This window comes from Dendrobates tinctorius, unplaced genomic scaffold (assembly GCF_039654945.1).
Source record: "Dendrobates tinctorius isolate UK_male_01 unplaced genomic scaffold, ASM3965494v1 ptg000205l, whole genome shotgun sequence".
Taxonomy (NCBI): domain Eukaryota; kingdom Metazoa; phylum Chordata; class Amphibia; order Anura; family Dendrobatidae; genus Dendrobates; species Dendrobates tinctorius.
The window spans coordinates 13,128,468-13,151,619 of NW_027361872.1; the positions used below are offsets into that span (position 1 = coordinate 13,128,468).

Below are 23,152 nucleotides of genomic sequence, written 5' to 3' on the forward strand. Positions count from 1 at the left end.
CACGTCCCGGGCAGTTCAGTGCACATCTGCTGTGGACAACTTTATTACCATCAATAGGGTATTTGTGCCGAAACACCCGAGACTACATCTCATTTCTTACATGAGCTATTTTGTGAAATTCAAGATCAGGTCTAATATAGTTTCAATTCAATAATGTTATTAGTTTAACCGAAAAATCATGAGATGGAGCATGAAATAATTCTGAAATAGCAGACAATGATGGAAGTCCTTGTGTTGTCCCCCAAAGAATGAATATATATATATATACACTGTGTATGTATATATATATATATATATATGTTACAGTACAGACCAAAAGTTTGGACACACCTTCTCATTCAAAGAGTTTTCTTTATTTTCATGACTATGAAAATTGTAGATTCACTCTGAAGGCATCAAAACTATGAATTAACACATGTGGAATTATATAATTAACAAAAAAGTGTGAAACAACTGAAAATATGTCTTATATTCTAGGTTCTTCAAAGTAGCCACCTTTTGCTTTGATTACTGCTTTGCACACTCTTGGCATTCTCTTGATGAGCTTCATGAGGTAGTCACCAGAAATGGTCTTCCAACAGTCTTGAAGGAGTTCCCAGAGATGCTTAGCACTTGTTGGCCCTTTTGCCTTCACTCTGCGGTCCAGCTCACCCCAAACCTTCTCGATTGGGTTCAGGTCTGGTGACAGTGGAGGTCAGGACATCTGGCGTAGCACCCCATCACTCTCCTTCTTGGTCAAATAGCTCTTACACAGCCTGGAGGTGTGTTTGGGGTCATTGTCCTGTTGAAAAATAAATGATGGGTCAACTAAACGCAAACCGTATGGAATAGCATGCTGCTGCTGTCGTAGCCATGCTGGTTCAGTATGCCTTCAATTTTGAATAAATCCCCAACAGTGTCACCAGCAAAGCACCCCCACACCATCACACCTCCTCCTCCATGCTTCACAGTGGGAACCAGGCATGTAGAGTCCATCCATTCACCTTTTCTGCGTCGCACAAAGACACGGTGGTTGTAACCAAAGTTCTCAAATTTGGACTCATCAGACCAAAGCACAGATTTCCACTGGTCTAATGTCCCATTCCTTGTGTTCTTTATCCCAAACAAGTCTCTTCTGCTTGTTGCCTGTCCTTAGCAGTGGTTTCCTAGCAGCTATTTTACCATGAAGGCCTGCTGCACAAAGTCTCCTCTTAACAGTTGTTGTAGAGATGTGTCTGCTGCTAGAACTCTGTGTGGCATTGACCTGGTCTCTAATCTGAGCTGCTGTTAACCTGCGATTTCTGAGGCTGGTGACTCGGATGAACTTATCCTCCACAGCAGAGGTGACTCTTGGTCTTCCTTTCCTGGGGCGGTCCTCATGTAAGCCAGTTTCTTTGTAGCGCTTGATGGTTTTTGCCACTACACTCGGGGACACTTTCAAAGTTTTCCCAATTTTTCAGACTGACTGACCTTCATTTCTTAAAGTAATGATGGCCACTCGTTTTTCTTTACTTAGCTGCTTTTTTCTTGCCATAATACAAATTCTAACAGTCTATTTAGTAGGACTATCACCTGTGTATCCACCAGACTTCTGCACAACACAACTGATGGTCCCAACCACATTTATAAGCAAGAAATCCCACTTATTAAACCTGACAGGGAACACCTGTGAAGTGAAAACCATTTCCGGTGACTACCTCTTGAAGCTCATCAAGAGAATGCCAAGAGTGTGCAAAGCGGTAATCAAAGCTAATTTGAAGAACCTAGAATATAAGACATACAGTATTTTCAGTTGTTTCACACTTTTTTGTTAATTATATAATTCCACATGTGTTAATTCATAATTTTGATGCCTTCAGAGTGAATCTACAATTTTCATTGTCATGAAAATAAAGAAAACTCTTTTGGTCTCTATTGTGTATGTGTATATATATATATATATATATATATATATATATATATATATATATATATATATAATATATAATATATATATATATAATATATATATACAGTCATATGTTAAAGTTTGGGCACCCCTATTAATGTTAACCTTTTTTCTTTATAACAATATTGGTTTTTGCAACAGCTATTTCAGTTTCATATATCTAATAACTGATGGACTCGGTTATATTTCTGGATTCAAATGAGGTTTATTGTACTAACAGAAAATGTGCAATCTGCATTTTAACAAAATTTGACCGGTGCAAAAGTATGGGCACCTCAACATAAAAGTGACATTAATATTTCGTAGATCCTCCTTGTGCAACAATAACAGCCTCTAGTCACTTCCTGTAGCTATTAATTAGTTCCTGGATCCTGGATGAAGGTATTTGTGACCATTCCTGTTTACAAAACAATTCCAGTTCAGGTAAGTTTGATGGTCGCCGAGCATGGACAGCCCGCTTCAAATCATCCCACAGATGTTCAATGATATTCAGGTCTGGGGACTGGGATGGCCATTCCAGAACATTGTAATTGTTCCTCTGCATGAATGCCTGAGTAGATTTGGAGCGGTGTTTTGGATCATTGACTTGCTGAAATATCCATCCCCTGCGTAACTTCAACTTCGTCACTGATTCTTGCACATTATTGTCAAGAATCTGCTGATACCGACTATAACAAGATTCCCAGTGCCGGCGTTGGCCACACAGCCCCAAAGCATGATGGAACCTCCACCAAATTTTACTGTGGGTAGCAAGTGTTTTTCTTGGAATGCTGTGTTTTTTAGCCTCCATGCATAACGCCTTTTTGTATGACCAAACAACTCAATCTTTGTTTCAGTCCACATGACCTTCTTCCAAAATGTAACTGGCTTGTCCAAATGTGCTTTTTTGCATACCTCAGGCGACTCTGTGGCGTGCTTGCAGAAACGGCTTCTTTCGCATCACTCTCCCATACAACTTCTCCTTGTGCAAAGTGCGCTGTATTGTTGACCAATTCCCAGTGACACCATCTGCAGCAAGATGATGCTGCAGGTCTTTGGAGGTGGTCTGTGGCTTGTCCTTGACTGTTCTCACCATTCTTCTTCTCTGCCTTTCTGATATTTTTCTTGGCCTGCCACTTCTGGGCTTAACAAGAACTGTACCTGTGTTCTTCCATTTCCTTACTATGTTCCTCACAGTGGAAACTGACAGGTTAAATCTCTGAGACAACTTTTTGTATCCTTCCCCTGAAAAGCTATGTTGAATAATCTTTGTTTTCCGATCATTTGAGAGTTGTTTTGAGGAGCCCATGATGCCACTCTTCATAGGAGAATCAAATAGGAGAGCTATTTGCAAGTGGCCACCTTAAATACCTTTTCTCATGATTTGATACACCTGGCTATGAAGTTCAAAGCTCAATGAGGTTACAAAACCAATTTAGTGCTTCAGGAAGTCAGTAAAAAGTAGTTAGGAGTGTTCAAATCAAGAAAATGATAAGGGTGCCCATACTTTTGCACCGGTCAAATTTTGTTAAAATGCAGATTGCACATTTTCTGTTAGTACAATAAACCTCATTTGAATCCAGAAATATAACTGAGTCCATCAGTTATTAGATATATGAAACTGAAATAGCTGTTGCAAAAACCAAAATTGTTATAAAGAAAAAAGGTTAACATTAATAGGGGTGCCCAAACTTTAACATATGACTGTGTGTGTGTGTGTATATATATATATATATATATATATATATATATATATACACATCTGATATAGATATATGTATCTATCTAGATCTATATATGCACAGTTGTGTGAATAAGTGTTTGCCCCTTCCTGATTTCCTATTCTTTCCCATGTTTGTCACACTTAAGTGTTTCAGATCACCAAACAAATTTAAGTAACACAAGTAAACACAAAATGCAGTTTTTAAATGAGGATCTTTATTGTTAAGGGAAATAGAAATCCAAACCTACAGGGCCCTGTGTGAAAAAGTGATCTCCCCCCCCCCTTAAAATATAAATTAACTGTGGTTTATCACATCTTTGGGAAGCTGAGTTCAAGTTCCACGAGCCACACTAAGGCATGATTACTGCCACAATGGTTCTCAATCAAGAAATCATTTAAATAGGACCTTCCTGGCAAAGTGAAGTAGACCAAAAGATTCTCAAAAGCTAAATGTCATGCCACAATCCAAAGAAATTCTGAAACAAAGTAATTGAGATCCATCAGTCTGAAAAAGGTTATAAAGCCATTTCTCAAGCTTTGGAACTCCAGCAAACCGCAATGAAAGCTATTATCTACAAAAGGCCTCACTTGTCTCCGTTAAGGTCAGTGTTCATGACTCCACCATAAGAAAGAGACTGGGAAAAAATGGCTTGAATGGCAGAGTTCCAAGACGAAAACCACTGCTGGGCAATAAGAACATAAAGGCTTGTCTCAGTTTTGCCAGAAAACATCTTGATGATCCCCATGACTTTTGGGAGAATACTCTGTGGACTGACTAGACAAAAGTTTAACTTTTTGGAAGGTGTATGTCCCATTACACCTACAGTTGTGGCCAAAAGTATTGACACCCCTGCAATTCTGTCAGATAATACTCAGTTTCTTCCTGAAAATGATTGCAAACACAAATTCTTTGGTATTATTATCTTCATTTAATTTGTCTTAAATGAAAAAACACAAAAAGAATTGTCCTAAAGCCAAATTGGATATAATTCCACACCAAACATAAAGAGGGTGGACAAAAGTATTGGCACTGTTCGAAAAATCATGTGATGCTTCTCTAATTTGTGTAATTAACAGCACCTGTAACTTACCTGTGGCACCTAACAGGTGTTGGCAATCACTAAATCACACTTGCAGCCAGTTGACATGGATTAAAGTTGACTCAACCTATGTCCTGTGTCCTTGTGTGTACCACATTGAGCATGGAGAAAAGAAAGAAGACCAAAGAACTGTCTGAGGACTTGAGAAACCAAATTGTGAGGAAGCATGAGCAATCTCAAGGCTACAAGTCCATCTCCAAAGACCTGAATGTTCCTGTGTCTACCGTGCGCAGTGTCATCAAGAAGTTTAAAGCCCATGGCACTGTGGCTAACCTCCCTAGATGTGGACAGAAAAGAAAAATTGACAAGAGATTTCAATGCAAGATTGTGCGGATGTTGGATAAAGAACCTCGACTAACATCCAAATAAGTTCAAGCTGCCCTGCAGTCCGAGGGTACAACAGTGTCAACCCGTACTATCCGTCGGCGTCTGAATGAAAAAGGACTGTATGGTAGGAGACCCAGGAAGACCCCACTTCTTACCCCGAGACATAAAAAAGCCAGGCTGGAGTTTGCCAAAACTTACCTGAAAAAGCCTAAATGTTTTGGAAGAATGTTCTCTGGTCAGATGAGACAAAAGTAGAGCTGTTTGGGCAAAGGCATCAACATAGAGTTTACAGGAGGAAAAAAAGAGGCATTCAAAGAAAAGAACACGGTCCCTACAGTCAAACATGGCGGAGGTTCCCTGATGTTTTAGGGTTGCTTTGCTGCTTGACCGTGTACATGTCATTATGAAGTCTGAAGACTACCAACAAATTTTGCAGCATAATGTAGGGCCCAGTGTGAGAAAGCTGGGTCTCCCTCAGAGGTAATGGGTCTTCCAGCAGGACAATGACCCAAAACACACTTCAAAAAGCACTAGAAAATGGTTTGAGAGAAAGCACTGGAGACTTATAAGGTGGTCAGCAATGAGTCCAGCCCTGAATCCCATAGAACACCTGTGGAGAGATCTAAAAATGGCAGTTTGGAGAAGGCACCCTTCTAATATCAGGGACCTGGAGCAGTTTGCCAAAGAAGAATGGTCTAAAATTCCAGCAGAGCATTGTAAGAAACTCATTGATGGTTACCGGAAGCGGTTGGTCGCTGTTATTTTGGCTAAAGGTTGTGCAACCAAGTATTAGGCTGAGGGTGCCAATACTTTTGTCTGGCCCATTTTTGGAGTTTTGTGTGAAATGATCAATGTTTTGCTTTTTGCTTCATTCTCTTTTGTGTTTTTTCATTTAAGACAAATTAAATGAAGATAATAATACCAAAGAATTTGTGTTTGCAATCATTTTCAGGAAGAAACTGAGTATTATCTGACAGAATTGTCAATACTTTTGGCCACAACTGTAGCAGAAAAATAACACAGCATTTCAGAAAAGCAACGTCATACAACAGTAAAATATGGTGGTGGTATTGTGATGGTCTGGAGATGTTTTGCTGCTTCAGTACCTGGAAGACTTGCTGTGGTAAATGGAACCATGAATTCTGCTGTCTATCAAAAAATCCTGAAGCATAATGTCCAGCCATCTGTTCTCGACCTCTAGCTGAAGCTCTCTTGGGTTATTCAGCAGAACAATGATCCAAAACACATCAGCAAGTCCAAATCTGAATGGTTTAAACAAAATTAAGACTTTGGAGTGGTCAAGTCAAAGTCCTGACCTTAATCTGATTGAGATGCTGTGGCATAACCATAAAAAGGCGGTTCACGCTCAGAAACTCTCCAATGTGCCTGTATTACATCAATTCTACAAAGATGAGAGGGCCCAAATTCCTCCAGAGAGTTGTAAAAGACTCTTTGCCAGTTATCACAAATGCCCTGTAGGTTTGGTTTTCTTTTTCCCTTAATAATAAAGACTTTCATTTAAAAAAAATGCATCTTGTGATAGCAAAAGTAATCTTTGTTTAGTATTTAAATTTGTTTGGTGACCAGAAACATTTAAGTGTGACAAACAGGCAAAAGAATAGGAAATCAGGAAGGGGGCAAACACGTTTTCACACGACTGTGCATATATATAAAACACACGTAGTCAAAATTGTTGGTACCCCTCGTTTAGTAACAGAAAAACCCACAATGGTTACATAAATAATTTGAATCTGACAAAAGTAATAATAACTAAAAAAAAAATCTATGAAAATGAACAAATGAAAGTCAGACATTGCTTTTCAACCATTCTTCCACAGAATTTAAAAAAAATTAAAACTCATGAAATAGGCCTGGCCAGAAATGATGGTACCCCTGAAAATAATGTGTAAAAGGGACATGTTAAATCGTGGTGTGTCCAGTAATTAGCATCACAGGTGTCTTCAATCTTGGAATCAGCGAGTGGGCCTGTATAGTGGCTACAGATACTCGCTGTGCTGTTTGGGGACATGGTGTGTATCACACTCAACATGGACCAGAGGAAGCGAAGGAAAAACTTGTCTCAGGAGATTAGAAAGAAAATTATAGACAAACATGTTAAAGGTAAAAGTTATAAGACCATCTCCAAGCATCTTGATGTTCCTGTGACTACAGTTGCACATATTATTCAGAAATTTAAGATCTATGGAACTCTAGCCAACCTCCCTGGACATGGCCGCAGGAGAAAAATTGATGACAAATCAAAGAGACGGATAATACGAATGTTAACAAAAGAGCCTAGAAAAACTTTTAAACAGATTAAAGGTGAACTACAAGCTCAAGGAACATCAGTGTCAGATTACACCATCTGTCCTTGTATGAGCCATAGTGGACTTCATGGGAGACGATCAAGAAGGACATCATTGTTGAAAAAAAATTGATAAAAAAGCCACATTGGAATTTGCCAAACTACATGTTGACAAGCCACATAGCTCCTGGGAGAATGTCCTATGGACAGACGAGACAAAAATGGAACTTTTTGGCAAGGCACATCAGCTCAATGTTCACAGACGGAAAAATGAAGCATATCAAGAAAAGAACACTGTCCCTACTGTGAAACATGGAAGAGGCCATGTTATGTTCTGGGGCTGCTTTGCTGCATCTGGCACAGGGTGTCTAGAATCTGTGCAGGGTACAGTGACTATCAAGGGATTCTAGAGAGAAATGTGCTGCCCAGTGTCAGAAAGCTTGGTCTCAGTTGCAGGTTATGGGTCTTGCAACAGGATAATGACCCAAAACACACAGCTAAAAACACCAAAGAATGCCTAAAGGCCCCGTTACACATAACGATGTCCCAGCGATCCCACCAACGATCCGACATGATGGGATCGCTGGGACATCGTTAGGCTGATCGCCGGTGAGCTGTCACAAGACAGCCCTTCCAGCGATCAGGACCAGCGACGCTGGTTTCTAATGTAAATATCGGGTATCCAGGAGCCGCGGCTCTTGGATACCCGATATTTACCTTGGAAACCGGCGTACACGCTGGTTTCCAAGGTAAACATCGGGTATCTAAGAGCCGCGCGGCTCCTGGATACCCTCTGTTTACAATAGAAACCAGCGTCCAACGTCGCTGATCTCTCACTGCCACACGCAGCGATGCGTGCTGGGCAGCGGGAGACCAGCGATAAAAAAAAACAACCCAGGCTGATCAAGCACGATCAGCGATACCCGGCAGGGGGGCCGGTCACTGATCCCCGTCACACACAGCGATCTCGCTGGCGAGATCGCTGTAGTTTCACAAAATCAATGTGTGTGACGGGGCCTTAAGAGGAAAACATTGGACTATTCTGAAGTGGCCTTCTATGAGCCCTGACCTAAATCCTATGGAGCATCTTTGAAAAGAGCTGAAACACGCCGTCTGGAAAAGGCAACCTTCAAACACGAGACAACTGGAGCAGTTTGCTCTTGAGGAGTGGACCAAAATACCTGTCGAGAGGTGCAGAAGTCTCATTGACAGTTACAGGAATCGGTTTGATTGCAGTGATTTGCCTCAAAAGGTTGGGCAACAAAAAGTTAAGGGTACCATCAATTCTGTCCAGGCCTATTTCATGAGTTTTATTTTTTAATTCTATGGAAGCATGGATGAAAAGCAATGTCTGACTTTCATTTTCATAGATTTTTTATTTATTATTACTTTTATCAGATTCAAGTTATTTCTGTGACCATTGTGGGTTTTTCTGTCATTAAACGAGGGGTACCAATAATTTTGACCACTTTTTTTTTTTTTTTTCTGTAGTTTTGGCACTATTTTTGTCTTGATCCATGTCCTATTGTTTTAATTGGATAATTGGAAGATTTAGACGTTGTTGTTATAGCAGTTTTTATAAAGAATGGTAAGACTCTATTCACATCACATTAAAGGGGTTTTGGGGTAATTTGTTTTGATAAATATATGTATTTGTGGCTAAAAATATTCTTTTGCAGTTGGGTTTCATTACAAATTTTGCCCTGTTTGGCTTTCACTGCCTCTTTGTTTTCTGCACATTCAACTTTATTATAGTCAGTGGTCTTAAATCAGCTGAGAGGAGTTCAGAAAAATACATATAAAAAAGTTACAAACTTTCCTGTAAGACTGTGACAAAAATCTCACTGATGGAGTCTTAGCTCTGAAGGTCGGCCATTTTCTTTGATTATTGTAGACCACATCACGGTTGAATGTGCAGGGAAACAAAAAGCCTATAAAAGCCAAACTGTGCAAATTTTTTAATGAAACCCAATTGCAAAAATGATTTTTTTAGACATATGTGACTCTATGCCTATACTGCAAAATCCATCTGCCATTACCTGTGATACGCAGTATAAACTTTGGTAAGTAGTTTTTTTTTATCTATAAATTCACAATTGACCATAGTTGTCAGGAGAAACTCACAGAATATCTTCCTCATTTCCGTTACAGTCAATGGGGTAAAAAAAGAAAAGTCTCCTCTTACAAATATGATCTTATGTCTTCTAAATATAATCTGATCACAAATGCAGCCATTGAAATGAATGGGATCCTACAACAAATCTGCTCTTTTTTTTGTTTTACTAAAAACATGGTGTAAAGCAAAACTCTTGAAGTTGAGGATTGAACTTGATGGACCGGTGTCACTTTTCCAGCTCTGTGACGTGTGACTGCATCGGTTTCATCTCTTTGCTATAGTCTTGTGGTCGGTAATACCCTATGCACATGCAGTAAATGTTGGACAGGTTTTCCTGCGTTTCAATGTTTTCCACTGTGATAACACAATTTATGCCCCTAGAGCAATTAAAGCCCTTTAGTGACACTTCTCCGAAAGAAATCTGATATTTTCCAGATTAAGTATGTCTAGCGTACTTGTGCAACGATAGAATCGCACTGCGAGGAGTCAGTGAACTAATGTACTTGCATACCACAGTGCGTATGTACGTGTATCTACACGAGAGGCAATGTTTTAATTAACAAGGAGGTGAAAAAGTTCAGTCTCGCCTAGTGCGTAACATAAAAAGTACCATTCAGGTATTGACACTAAGCCAAGAACAGGCTCATGTGTAAGGTTCTCTCCAGTGAAAGAAATACATAGCGGGGCCTGTACGAGCTTGTACACGTCGGCCTCAATGTACATCTTAATTTAAGGCTCTCCTGTTACCTTGTTGGTTATTTTCCCCCTTTTTTTTTTTCCTTTGTTGCTATAACACTGCAGACTAACAGGTTGTAAGATGACATATTGCTGAATAGTGGCGAAGTCTCAATTTCTCTCCCCCTCTCTTATTTTTTTTTTTTTTACCAATTTGCATACCTAGCCCGCCAAAACGCTAACTCCGTGGACTTCAAGTTAAGGAGACTTCTCGAGTCTCAGCCGCAGGTGGCAAACTCCTTGTCTAATGCTGCACAGAAAACATCACCCGATAGAGACTTCAAGGTGAGTTGGAGGGGCCGATCCGCGCCGTGCATGTGCTATGCATTCACACTCCCCCCTTGCATGCAAGGCAGGCCTCCACGGCAGGTGTAGGAACGTCCATCTTGTCATTTCACTTTTTTTTAAATGCATAGTTTCCGTATCTGGAGTTGATAACACGTTGTGAAAGATCTCATCTCTGCTCCGTCCGTATTTTGCATTAAAGCCCAAAATTCATCCACTGACGTTTTGCAACGTGAGCGCCACCTTACGCCTCATCTTTCCCTGCAAGCACTCATTATCTGAAGTGATTACTATGCTTTCCTTGTGTAGTTTGGGCCCTTTACCAGTTCTTGTGTTTTCTCTTATGTAAATGCACCATCTGGCATCTTTCATGTTGATAAAACCATTTAAATGTACAAGCCATATTAACAATTTAGAGGACCAGTCTCTACAAAGCCCAGAGTGAAGTAATGGAAGTGGCATGTTTAATAGGCTTAGATTAGAAGTGACTGGTTATACCATTGTGGACTAAACAGATGAAGAAAGGGTGACAAATGCCAGAGAAAGCCTGGGACTGAGGCTACGGAATTGTATCCTATGGCTCATTGCAATTTTCTTTAATAACTCAAATTCAATTTGCATAAAAAACATCTGTTTTAATAGGCGGGTCTGCAGCAGATAGTGCATTTCCTCAAGTCGTGAGCATCAACGTCACCACTGACATCACTACTGAGGACGCTGAATTCTGTTGCAGAACTTTGAGCTTTCATACTTTGTATTATATGTGTGACTGTGTATATGTATGTGTATATATATAATGTGTGTGTAATATATATATATAAAATTCATATGTATACTTATATACGCCTACATATATTCTCATATGCCTATATAAAATGTGTATATGCATATTTACCGTATATATTTGTGTGTAATATATGTATATTTACTCACGTATACACATATACCCCTATGTACGCGCGTGTGTGTGTGTGTGTGTATATATATATATATATATACTGTATATATATTCATGTACTCCTACATAAAGTAATAGTATGCATATGAGATATATGCCTATGATATCTATATGTATACATTCATAAAGGATAAAGGCAGCACTCCAAGGTCCAAACAGATTTTGCTGTTTATTGAAACAAAATGTCTGTGTATACTGTATATATGTATATAATGTGTGTGTGTAAATATATATATATATATATATATATATATATATATACAGTATGTGCAGATATATGTGTGTGTATATGAACAGAATTCAACTTTCAATACATATGAGTGTAAAAAATATGTATATTGAAAGTTGAATTCTGCTCATATACACATATGGAGTACATATATATGCACATATATATTATATGCTTGTATAATTATATGACCTACATACATTATATTGGACTATTTTATGTTTTTATTAGATCTTATTTTTTAATTTTTTTTAAGTTTAACTTTTATATTTATTTTCTATATTTATTTTTTTTTTTTTAACTGTGCTCTACATGTGTTATACCATTTGACTTAATATATACAAGCTAAAAAAATTCTACATTTATATAGATGATATAAAAATCCACCTATATAATTTTTATTGCTCGTATGATTCATATGTTTATGTGGCGTGTAAAACTAAGAGGAGGAGAAAGCTGTCCGCGTGATGACGGCTCCACGTCGTGTCTAACTTTTCACCCACCTGCAGGTTGTTAGGGGACTCCATTGCTGACTGAAAGGATTTCCTTCCCCTAGATAGAGGAGCTCTTTGAAGTCCCAATACAATGACTTTCATTGCTTCCCTTCGCCTGTCTGTTCCAATAAACTGGTGAAGAAAGTGTGCAGATCTAGCACCAGAAGAGTTAGTCTGTCTCGCAACAAAAGGGAGCCTAGATCAGGCCCGATCTGTGATTTTCTTTTTTTTCCCCTTTTTTTCCCCTTTTTTTATTTCATTATTTACAGGGGTATTTTGTGTGTTTGTGTCTGTCTTGATACAGCTTGCAATTTTTTTTATCCTTTGTCATCCCATGCTAGTTTTAATGTAAAATGAAGGCAGAGCGGGATTAATACAATGAATTGAAAAGGCTAACTGAATTAGTGGGCTTAGCGGAATACATTTGTAAAGTGGCAGAAGTCCTTGCCCATACAAAGAATTCTTAAAATGGGATTTAGTGGCTAATCGGACTGATAGTTTGCACATTGCGCGGCTTAAAGGAATTGCTAACGTTTTATTGTGTTTTTAGCTAGGTTGTTGGAGGCTTTAAAGGGTTAAATCTGTAAAGCCGCAAATTTTGTGAACAAAAAAAACACAAATTTTTTATATATACGTCAGGGCACGTCCGTCATTCATTATACATGCAGGAGATATTCCTAACGTTTATCCCGGTGTTCATTTCACAGGAGTTGGCCCCGTTGTTTGGGTGGCAACAAACCTTTTTGGAGGTTCGGTTTGTGAGATTGATACCTACTTAGCGGAAAGGGTGACGTCTTCTTAGCCTTGTGGTCATTGACCCTCACTGCCTCGTGTTGGCTCGTGTTTATTAATGGATTTAGTATTCTTTTATGCTTTTTTCGTTTTTGTTTGTTTTTCTTTTCCACTTTGGTGTACAATATGAGCGGAAACCTGTTTCGGGAGCGCGTATCTGGGGGTCGCCCTTAGCTTTTGCTCATATTCTACGGCTAATAATAAAATTCAGTTTTACACATTGATAAATACTCCACTCTGCGTTTGCAAGGACGGATAAACTGTTACCTTCCCCAGAGGGTTTAGCGTCCCTGGCCCCCTCTAGGCTGGAGAATAGGCTGCTGGGAGAACGCGCTCATTATTGATTGTCTCAATGCAGAGGAAGGGCAAAGTCTTGGTAGCTTTTGATAACCAGTTTTCAGCATTCAGCAGGCTTAGTTATTAGTCATGCATCTTAGGCTTCCCCTATTTACTTTCAAAACACTTAATAAAAATAATAAAAGATTAGGTGTAAAATGAAATATTTGTTTGGTACACAGGGCCTCGGTATCTGCAGCTTCCACACACTACTCCGGTTTAGCCTTCTGGGATCTTTCACGTTGATAGACCCATTTGAATTTGCTACCAGTATTAGCATTGGAAGCCTCGGAGAAAAAAAAAAAAAACAACAATTGCCGCGGTAAAGGGCTTACCTATAAATCTGGCTTTGGAAAGGTATAGTGGATGAAATGCAGTTCAGTGGGGTTGTATTCTAATCCTACCTTTTCAGCCTTCATACAGCATTAGAGGTTTATCTGAATGGGCATAAAATTAGAAACTAGTTCTTCTTGTTGTACGAGTCAGTGGGACTAGAACAGGATAGAATCCCTCCCCACGAAGGTTGCAGCGAAAAGGAGAAGAGATTAGCAGGGACAAGCTTTGCAATTGATATCAATCGCCTCCTGAATATACACAGCTGCATGAAAACATCATAGTGGAGGCTGAAAATTCAGGGGCTGAGTTACATTTTTTCAGGATTAGGGTTTTTGTCTTTCTTTTTTTTTTTTTTTTTTCTTTTTTTCGCTTTGGATTTTAATTAGAAAAACTGGTTCTCGCTTTTACTTAATTTTTTTGTAATTAAAAAAAATAACTATGCAGGCAATATATACATTGATTACAGTAGAGAGCAAAACATTTGGATATGGCCTTACTGTTAAGTCCTATATTTGAAAAAAAAAAAGTTGCGGTCAAATGGCAAATGGTATTAATACAACTTGTGCCATTAATGTATTGGGGGGGGGGGGGGGGTGTTTTCAAACAACCATATGGTCGGCGCAAAGAAATTCTTCATTGCTGATGTTCTCGTAAACATTAAAGTGGTGATAATACTGTGATTTTACCATAGTTAAGGTTGTGGTGTTGGGCCTCACCTTTTGTTTCATATGTGCTCACGTTTCTAGTTCTGAAAGTGAAGACAATGGGGCAGATTATTAAAAACTGTAAAAAAATAAAAAAAGAAAAAACCTTTTTGGGGCCTAAATAAATCTGCCAAACATGGCTATATCCATACAGACTGTGTCTCTATTGTAGTTGACGTCGGATGTATTACTTTATAAAATTTCTATGTAGGTATGGAAGAAATACTGGAAAGTGAGAATGTTTTTAAGAAATAGAAGTGTTAATAGTTTATTTTTTTATCAATTAATGAAATGTAAAATGAACAAAAAAAGTGAAAAGTCTAAATCAAATCAATACCCTTTGCCTTCATCAGTTATAGTAGGTACACCACCTGCACACAGTTTTTGAAGGAACTTGGCATTGAAGTTGTTCCAAACATCTTGCAGAACTAACCACAGATCTTCTGCAGATTTCTCTTGTGCAAATTTTCTGACTCTTCATGTAATCCCACACAGACTGGATGAAGCTATATTATAAATTCCAGGGCTCCTTGTTCTTCTTAATGATGAAGATAGGTCCTTATGAAATTGGCTGTATGTTGAAGGTTGTCCTGCTGCAGAATAAATTTGGAGCCAATCAGATGCCTTCCTGGTGGTATGGGTGGAGAAGTATCTGCCAGTATTTATCAGCATTGAGGATACAAAAACAATGGGCAACATTGAGGACTATAGACGCAGTAGTCAGTCAAGGAAACTTAGTGCAGCAGATGAAAGACACATCATGTTTACTTCCCTTTGAAATCAGAAGATAGTGAGCAGTGCCATCAGCTCAGAACTGGCAACAGTCAGAGGGACACAGCTACATCCATTTGCTGTTGGGAGAAGTCTGGTCAGAATTGGCCTTAATGGAATTGTGGCCAAAAACCATACCTAAGACAAGGAAATAAAGCCAAGCAACTCAACTATGCACATAGACATAGGATCTGGAGTTCAGAAAAATGGCAACAGGTGTACTGGACTGATGAATCAAAGTGTGAAATATTTGACTTTATCTATAGGCAGTTTGTTTGCTGAAGACCTGGAGAACAACACAATTTTGAGGGTCTGCAAGAAGCTTTGAAGCATGGTTGAGGTTACTGGGGCTGCATTTCAGTAAATGGAGTTTGGGATTTGATCATGAGAAATGGTTTCCTCAATGCTGAGAAATACAGGAAGACGTATGATGGATAAATAATACCATCAGGGAGGCGTTGGGCTCTCAATTTACTCCACAGGAGGACAGTGACCCCAAACATACCACCAATGTCATTAAAAATAATCTTCAGTGTTAAAAAAAAAAAAAAGAGGAGTCTAGTAAGTGATGATATGGCCCCTGCAGACCCCTGATCTCACGATTGAGGATGTCTGGAATTCCATGAAGAGACCGAAGGGTTTGCGCAAGTGACATCCAAAGAAGATCTGTGGTTAGTTCCCCAATATGTTTAGACTAACCTCCCTGCTGAGTGGTTAAAAACTGTGTAGAAGTGTATCTAGAATTGATGCTGTCCTGAAGACCAAGTGTGGACACGCCAAATATTGATTTTAGATTTTTTCTTTTGTTCACTTACTTTGGATTTTGTTAATTGATTCAAAAAAAAAATTATAACACTTCTATCCTTAAAGTTTTTTTGTTTTTTTTTTACTCTGCAGCATTTTTTACACGCCTGCTTAGAACTTTTGCACAGTGCAGTGCATTGATGGATATATTCAGAAAACCCTAGTTCAGGCTTTTAACCCTCTGTGCAAAAGTTCCATTTCACTAGAAAAAAAAATCTAAGCAAATTTTACCATTATGACGATACACATTTACCTTTTTCTGTTTATTAGAATGGTGCTGAAGAATCTGCTTTTGACAGATCACACAAGCCTTCAGATCGCTTCAAGAATCCTGTTGTGATCAACAAAGATTTAACAGTTAGGAAAATAGAGCTTGAGTCCTTCAGTCAATGGGTGGAGATCTGTCCAGGTACTGGAAGTTTTGCTTTCTAACAAGTGTTTGATTGTGCATATTCGTGATCATAATAGCTCAGATGGCTGCCATATGGCTTCCAAGACCAATTTTTATTAATCTTATTGTTATTGAGGAACTAAGGTATTTTTTTGACACTCCCAATTAACCCCTACTTCTATTTTTTCCTAAAAGAAGTGTTTTTTAGGAATAAGTAAAGTATTCTGTAATTCATGCCCAGCTCTAATTTTTTGCGCCATTATGTTTACAGCCACATATATCTCGTTAAACAGGATTATTATTGTAGCTTACATAGCTCCAACATATTCCATGGCACTTTATATGGTTTGTCAATTACTTACTATCCCCATTGGGCCTCACAATCTAAATTCCTTATAATAATATACACTAGTTAGTACCCACTATACTGACAAGTTTCCCCATAGATTATAACTGATCGCTGGTGGTTACAGCATAGAACATTTTTTTTCATCATATTGCCTAAACAATAAAGAATCTCTTTATATCCTGTGTGTTGGAGTAAGGTTTCCAAATTCATTAAAGGCATGCGCTGCTTAATAAATTTGTTGCATATTTCAGCTGTCGTGCACCACAGCAAGAAATGTTCTCAAGTCAAAGTATTATTATTTATTATGCTTTTCTTATATAGTGCCATCATATTTTGCAGCGCTTTACATACATCATAATAACAAACCCCATTGGGGCTGATAATCTAAATACCCTATCAGTATGTCTTTGGAATGTGGGAGGAAACCGGAGGAAAGCCCCACAAACACGGGAAGAACATACAGACTCCTTGCAGATGTTGTCCTTGGTGGAATTTGAACCCAGGACTGCATGCTGCAAGGCTGCAGTGCTAACCACCAAGCCTCCGTACATAGAATATGATGAGTTTGCTCAGCCAAGTGCCCTCACCGGGAAGGCCCGCAAACTTTTTAAAGAGTTGGCGGAGCTGACCGGGATTGACTTGAAAAATGGAGAAAGTCTAAAAGTTAAAAGATGTTAGTTACGCAAAAAGTTTGTGAAATATCAAGCTGTTTTATACCTAATTTATGTTGAAAACTTCTTTATGAATTGGGCTTTATGTTGTCACTGCCATAAAGTGCTTCATTGTGATCCTTTGTCACAGTTCTATTGATATTGACGACAAGAATAACCCAGCAAGCATCGCTATTCTAGCCATGAAGTGGCTGGAAACCATGAATTTAACCCCATCATAAAACATTTGATATCCTTGGGATCTGTTTGGATTCGTTATATGACACAAAATCTTAGCTTGAGAAAATGAGAAAGCGTGCTCCATGTGAAGGCCTGCGATGAAAGAGGAGGAATTACCGCACTCACCTCCGAGAGTTGTGCAGATCAGGCACAACACTGACCCCAGCCAATATGGTTCTCCTTGTTTGTTGCTTTACCGTCCAACAGCCCCAGACTCCTAACACTGGAACCATAACATGAAGGAGATTAAGCAAGGTAAAAGTACCTACCTGATGAAGGGGACGGACCATCCCTGAAACATGTAGTGTTGATTAATTGCTTGTCTTCATCCGGTTTGGCTGGTCTCGTGTCTCTCTCAGCACCTTGTTGGTTTCCACAATTTTACCTCCCTTAATCTCCTTCACAAAACCTTAGCTGAAAGAGAACCACCTATGTATGAACTTTTTGACCATAGCAACCAATCCGGTCATTGTTCTAATTTTCCCATTAGCTTTGGAAAGATGAAGACTGTAGATTGATGTCCTTTACGAAGTTATATTTTGTATAATGCCTAAAGGCCTTATCTGTCAAACATGTATAGCAAAAACTGGCCTTCTTTTCCCATAGCAACCAAACACAGCACATAGTTTGATTTTCCAGAGGAGTTTAAAGGGGTTCTCCGAAAATGGAAAAAAAAAATAAAGAAAATACCCTCCGATGGGCGGGGCTTGCAGTGAATATATATTCCCTTTAGTAGCGGGTACTCGTGATCGCACAGCAGCTGCAGGAAGCCTGCAGCTACCACTGCCCACTATTAAAGTGAAATGATCACTCCCATAGGGACGTGGGGAGCAGTGAATAGTCATTTCTCTTTAGCAGAGGGCACAGGCTTTAGGCGCAGCAGCAGGCTCCTGCCTCCAGTCACCCGCTGCTCCGCCCGGCATACCCTCCTGACTCACGGGCCCTATAGCAGCTGTGTGGTGTGCTGCAATTAGCAACACGCCACTGGCTGGGGGCCCCTGGGGCAGCGGGTCCCACTGGAGAATTCTCCCTTTCTCTGGTGGGCCAGTCCAACCCTAGTTATAGGTGTCTATGAGCGTGTGTGGTAGAAAGCTGTGCTAATGTGACCTGGAGATAACATATACCAAATACTGTACAGTTATCTCCAGGTCACAGCAACTGCCAGCCTAAGTAACAGGCTCGAAATATGCAGCCGCGGGGACTCGAACATAGTATTCGAGCACACCACAGACGTTTGATTAGCACCCAAGGATGCTCAGATAACACCTTATCCGAGCACATTTGCTCATCACTACTCAGCATCTCTGGTATCTCCATTATTAGATCAGAAACAGGGTGGACAGATGTGTGAGCAGCTTCTTCTTACCTCCGCACCTCCAGTATCTACATTATTAGATCAGAAACAGGATGAACAGCGGTGTGAGACGCCTCTTCTTTCCTCAGCATCCCTGATATCTACAGTATTTGACCAGAAAGACAGGGTGGACAGCAGTGCAAGTGGCCTCTTTTTACCTCAGCAATTCTTGTATCTCCAGTATTAGATCAGACAAGGGTGGACAGCAGTGTGAGCAGCCTCTCCTTACTCTCAGTACCCCTAGTATCTCCAGTTTTAGATCAGAAAGACAGGGAGGCTCGCAATGTGAGCTGTCTTTTCTTGCTTCAGTTCTCCTGACATCTGCAGTGTTCGATATGGCAGCATGGACAGCAGTGTGAGTGGCCTCATCTTACCTCAGCACTACTGATATCTCAAGTATTAGATCAGATAGACAGGGTGGACAGCAGTGTGAGCAGCCTCTTCTTATCTCGGCACTCCTGATATTTCTAGTATTGGATCAGATAGACAGGGTCGACAGCAGTGCGAGCAGTCTCTTCTTACCTCAGCACTCTAGGTATCTCCAGTGTTAGATCAGATAGTGTCATGCACAGTGTGGGGCAGACTAAGTACAACACAAAGGGATTAGGGAAGGGGCGAGTAGAGACCCATAGACTGATCTAACATCACCCTGTCTGTCCTACTATCTCTATATAGGTTTCGCACCTATCGCCAAACAGGATACCTAGTCTCTGTGTGACCCCCGAAGAAAAGCCGTACGTCGGGAAGGACAGGATGATCGCTAGTCAATCCCACTAACACTAACGACAGTAAGGATAACTTAAACCAGGGGAACACTTAGCTAGAGTAGACTCAGAGAGAAACTGCGACGCCCTCCAAACTCTGTGAGGTCGCTAGCAGACTGCTACAGCTCCAAGCTTCAATAAAGAAGTGGAAATAACACCCGCATCTCCCAACAGGAGGTATGGAGTTATAAACACCCAGGTCCGGGTATGGTCATTAGCATCAGGGGAGGTGGCCACTAGTCTGCAAAGCAAACAACCGAGACCTTCTGCAGACAGATGGTCTGCAGCCTCTGACAAATCCGTGACAGGCAGGGTGGACAGCAGGGTGAGTAGTCTCTTCTTACCACAGCACCCCTGGTATCTCCAGAATTAAATCGGAATTAGTGATCAGTCATTCGCACGCACGCAAGTCAGCTCCTTTATGTGAACGACTCCACTGAAAGCCCCTTGGACTCCAGGGTGGCTCTCATTGGAGGTAGAATGATGCCAACCGGCTGCTGAATTTAATTGAAACCCCACCCACTCAACCAGCAGCTCATGGTGAAAGCTTGAAAATTGGGTTGCCAATGGCTAACTGTAGGTGAGTGGGGTTGAACCGCATTAATACTCGCTGATTTAACTCCAAGCATCAGTTTACCCTGTGTGTGAGCAGAAATTTAATAGTCATTTGGAATCCAAAATTACCAGCTCTTTTTGATGAACGGAGACAAATTATCCAGCTCACCAAGAGAAGCAAGAATGCCCATCACTAATCACAATATCCACTGGGAGCAGATCTTCCTACACTGGGAGGGGCAGGCACATTTTTTTGCATTTCTGGAGAACCCCTTTAAGAAATTCATGCTGCTCTGATTGGCTGCTAAGGACAGCAACGAAAATGTTGATAAAAGAGGCTCCTGGGTCCTACATTTACATCATCACCCTAATATTGGATCCTATTCACTTATTTTTCAACATGTGCTACCAGATGTTTTACACTTGTTAGGTTTTCTTTAATTTCAAGTGTTTTTTTTTTGTTTGTTTTTTTTTTACTTAAAGTCGATTTTAATCAGCGCTGACTGCTTGAACACTTTATGTGGAGTCCTATCCTCATCCTCTCACCAAAATATAATGGACTTTCTCCGGCTTCTGTTTATTTATTTTGCAGAGATGAAAAGGCAGAGATCAATGCAAGAGGACACAAAAAGAGGGAATGAAGGAGCGGTGATAACCGAGACCCAGAAGAAGCCCTCAGAAGATGAAGTGCTAAATGTATTTTACTTTCCCCTCTCTCTGCCCTATTTCATGATTGCTGATAATTCTTCACTGCATGGGAAAATTGTGCTTTTATTTGTTAAAAATGAGATGTTAGTTTTTCTTATTTTTTTTTCCCCTTTCCAGAGATGTCAATCTCTGATGTATTGAAATCTCGGTAAGAGGGGCGCACCGCTGAATTAGTCTGCACCAAGGTGATAATTGTCAGATAAAAAAAAAAAATGAATTTCTCCCACTTGCAAAAAGTCCCCCTTCTCGTTTGAGGCGTTGCCATTAAGGACCCTTCCCATCCAAAGATGCCGGTATTGATCTTGCAGGAGGATTTTAATTATTACCATGGAAGATACCGCAGTTCTGCAGTTTAGAGGGACAAGTCACAGGAGACCTGCTCGATTTTCCCAGCCAACCCATTTTGTTGACTTGGGTTAATGGGTGTTCAACCTTTCCATTATCCAGATCAGCCGTGAATTACCAGCTGAATGATGTTTGCATTAATATAATATATATGGTAATTTCTTCACTTAATTAACGGGGAGGTTCAGCTCAGTAGGAGTATGGGCTGATCATGTGTAAAATTGATTTGTGAGGGAAATATTTAATAGACCGCGGGGAGAAAGCAGCATTTGATGGACAGCTGCGAGGGACGGATAGAGCAAGGAACACGCTGGAACCTGCGTGTTTCCCAGCATGCCTAGCCAGAGTTTGACAGCGGCCATTCACTGTGTATAATTTGACAAATTGGCTTTCTTGTCTTTATTTCTGCTAAGAGAGCCTGGATTGTGCCCTGACCAAAGCTTAGAAGAAACAGATTCACAACTTGGCAAACCGCTTACACCTTGCAAATTTTGGCCCTTTGCCTAATTGAGTCTGTATCTGTTTATGACGCCTAAATGTTGATCGAGTAATTAGTCTTCCTTCCTCTCTTGTGCTTCTGGTGCAATCAATTATATCGACTGTAAATCAATTGGATAATGAAAATCCAGATGTCTTCTTTGAAGCAGTAGTAGAATATTGAGCCTATATAATTTGGTGGAGGAATGCGGGCTAGGGATTCTTTAACAGACCGTATTGAAAAGTTCAAAACTTATTTATATTTAATGTACTTGTCTCTTATGTCACACATGGATCCAAGAAGTTCAGATATGGGGAGTTGTTAGATTTGGATGTCCATCTGTGATTACTTCCTTTACTAACACTGTAGTGGTCTTGCACTATATTGGCCCCCATACAGTAAAGTCAGCTGAACACACTGATCGGGCGACAGTCTAATGTGTATGGTGGCCTCCAAAATCTTTCCCAGTAGATTATATCGAGGAGACAAGGATGGGGCAATTTTAATTTTAAAGGGTATTCCCATATCCAAGATCATATCCCAATATGTAGTCGGTGTAATAATAATATTAGGAAATACCGTATATATTCGTGTAAAAGTCGACCCGAGTATAAGCCGACACTCCTAATTTTGCCACAAAAAACTGGGAAAACTTATTGACTCGCGTATAAGCCTAGGGTGGAAAATGCAGCAGCTACTGGTAAATTTCAAAAATAAAAATAGATACCAATAAAAGTAAAATTAATTGAGACATCCGTAGGTGGTTAAATATTTTTGAATATCCATATTGAATCAGAAGCCCCATATAATGCTTCATACAGTTCATGATGGCCCCATAAGATGTTCCATACAAAATACGCCCCATATAATGCTCCATAGATTATGCCCCCGTATGCTGCCCTGTAAGATGCTCCATAGATTATGCCCCCATATGCTGCCCCGTAAGATACTCCATAGATTATGCCCCCATAAAATGCTCCATAGATTATGACCCCATAAGATGCTCCATAGATTATTCCCCCATAAGATGCTCCATAGATTATGCCCCCATAAAATGCTCCATAGATTATGCTCCCATAAGATGCTCCATAGATTATGCCCCCATATGCTACCCCCATATGCTGCCCCCATAAGATGCTCCATAGATTTTGCCCCATATGTTGCCCCATAAGATACTCCATAGATTATGCCCCCATATGCTACCCCATAAAATGCTCCATAGATTATGCCTCTATATGCTGCTCCATAGATTATACCCCATATGCTGCGGCTGCAAATAAAAAAAAATGGCATACTCCCCTCTCGTCGCTGGGGGGCCAGGTGTCGGGTCCTGAGCAGGCGGTGACACTGGCACGCTATTCACCTGTCCCGGGTCCGCTGCTCGCAACGGTCTGCCG

General features: G+C 40.1%; 1 protein-coding gene across 6 annotated transcripts in view; it reads left to right on the forward strand.

The window, feature by feature from the left end:
- Positions 1-23,152, forward strand: part of EHBP1 (EH domain binding protein 1) — a 492,549-nt gene that overhangs the window by 375,974 nt on the left and 93,423 nt on the right. For all 6 annotated transcript variants that reach the window (XM_073554042.1, XM_073554045.1, XM_073554043.1 and 3 more), the window contains 3 exons: positions 10,379-10,497; positions 16,192-16,330; positions 20,817-20,920. In XM_073554042.1, coding sequence (XP_073410143.1) covers positions 10,379-10,497; positions 16,192-16,330; positions 20,817-20,920 — 362 coding nt within the window. The remainder of the gene's footprint in view (positions 1-10,378; positions 10,498-16,191; positions 16,331-20,816; positions 20,921-23,152) is intronic.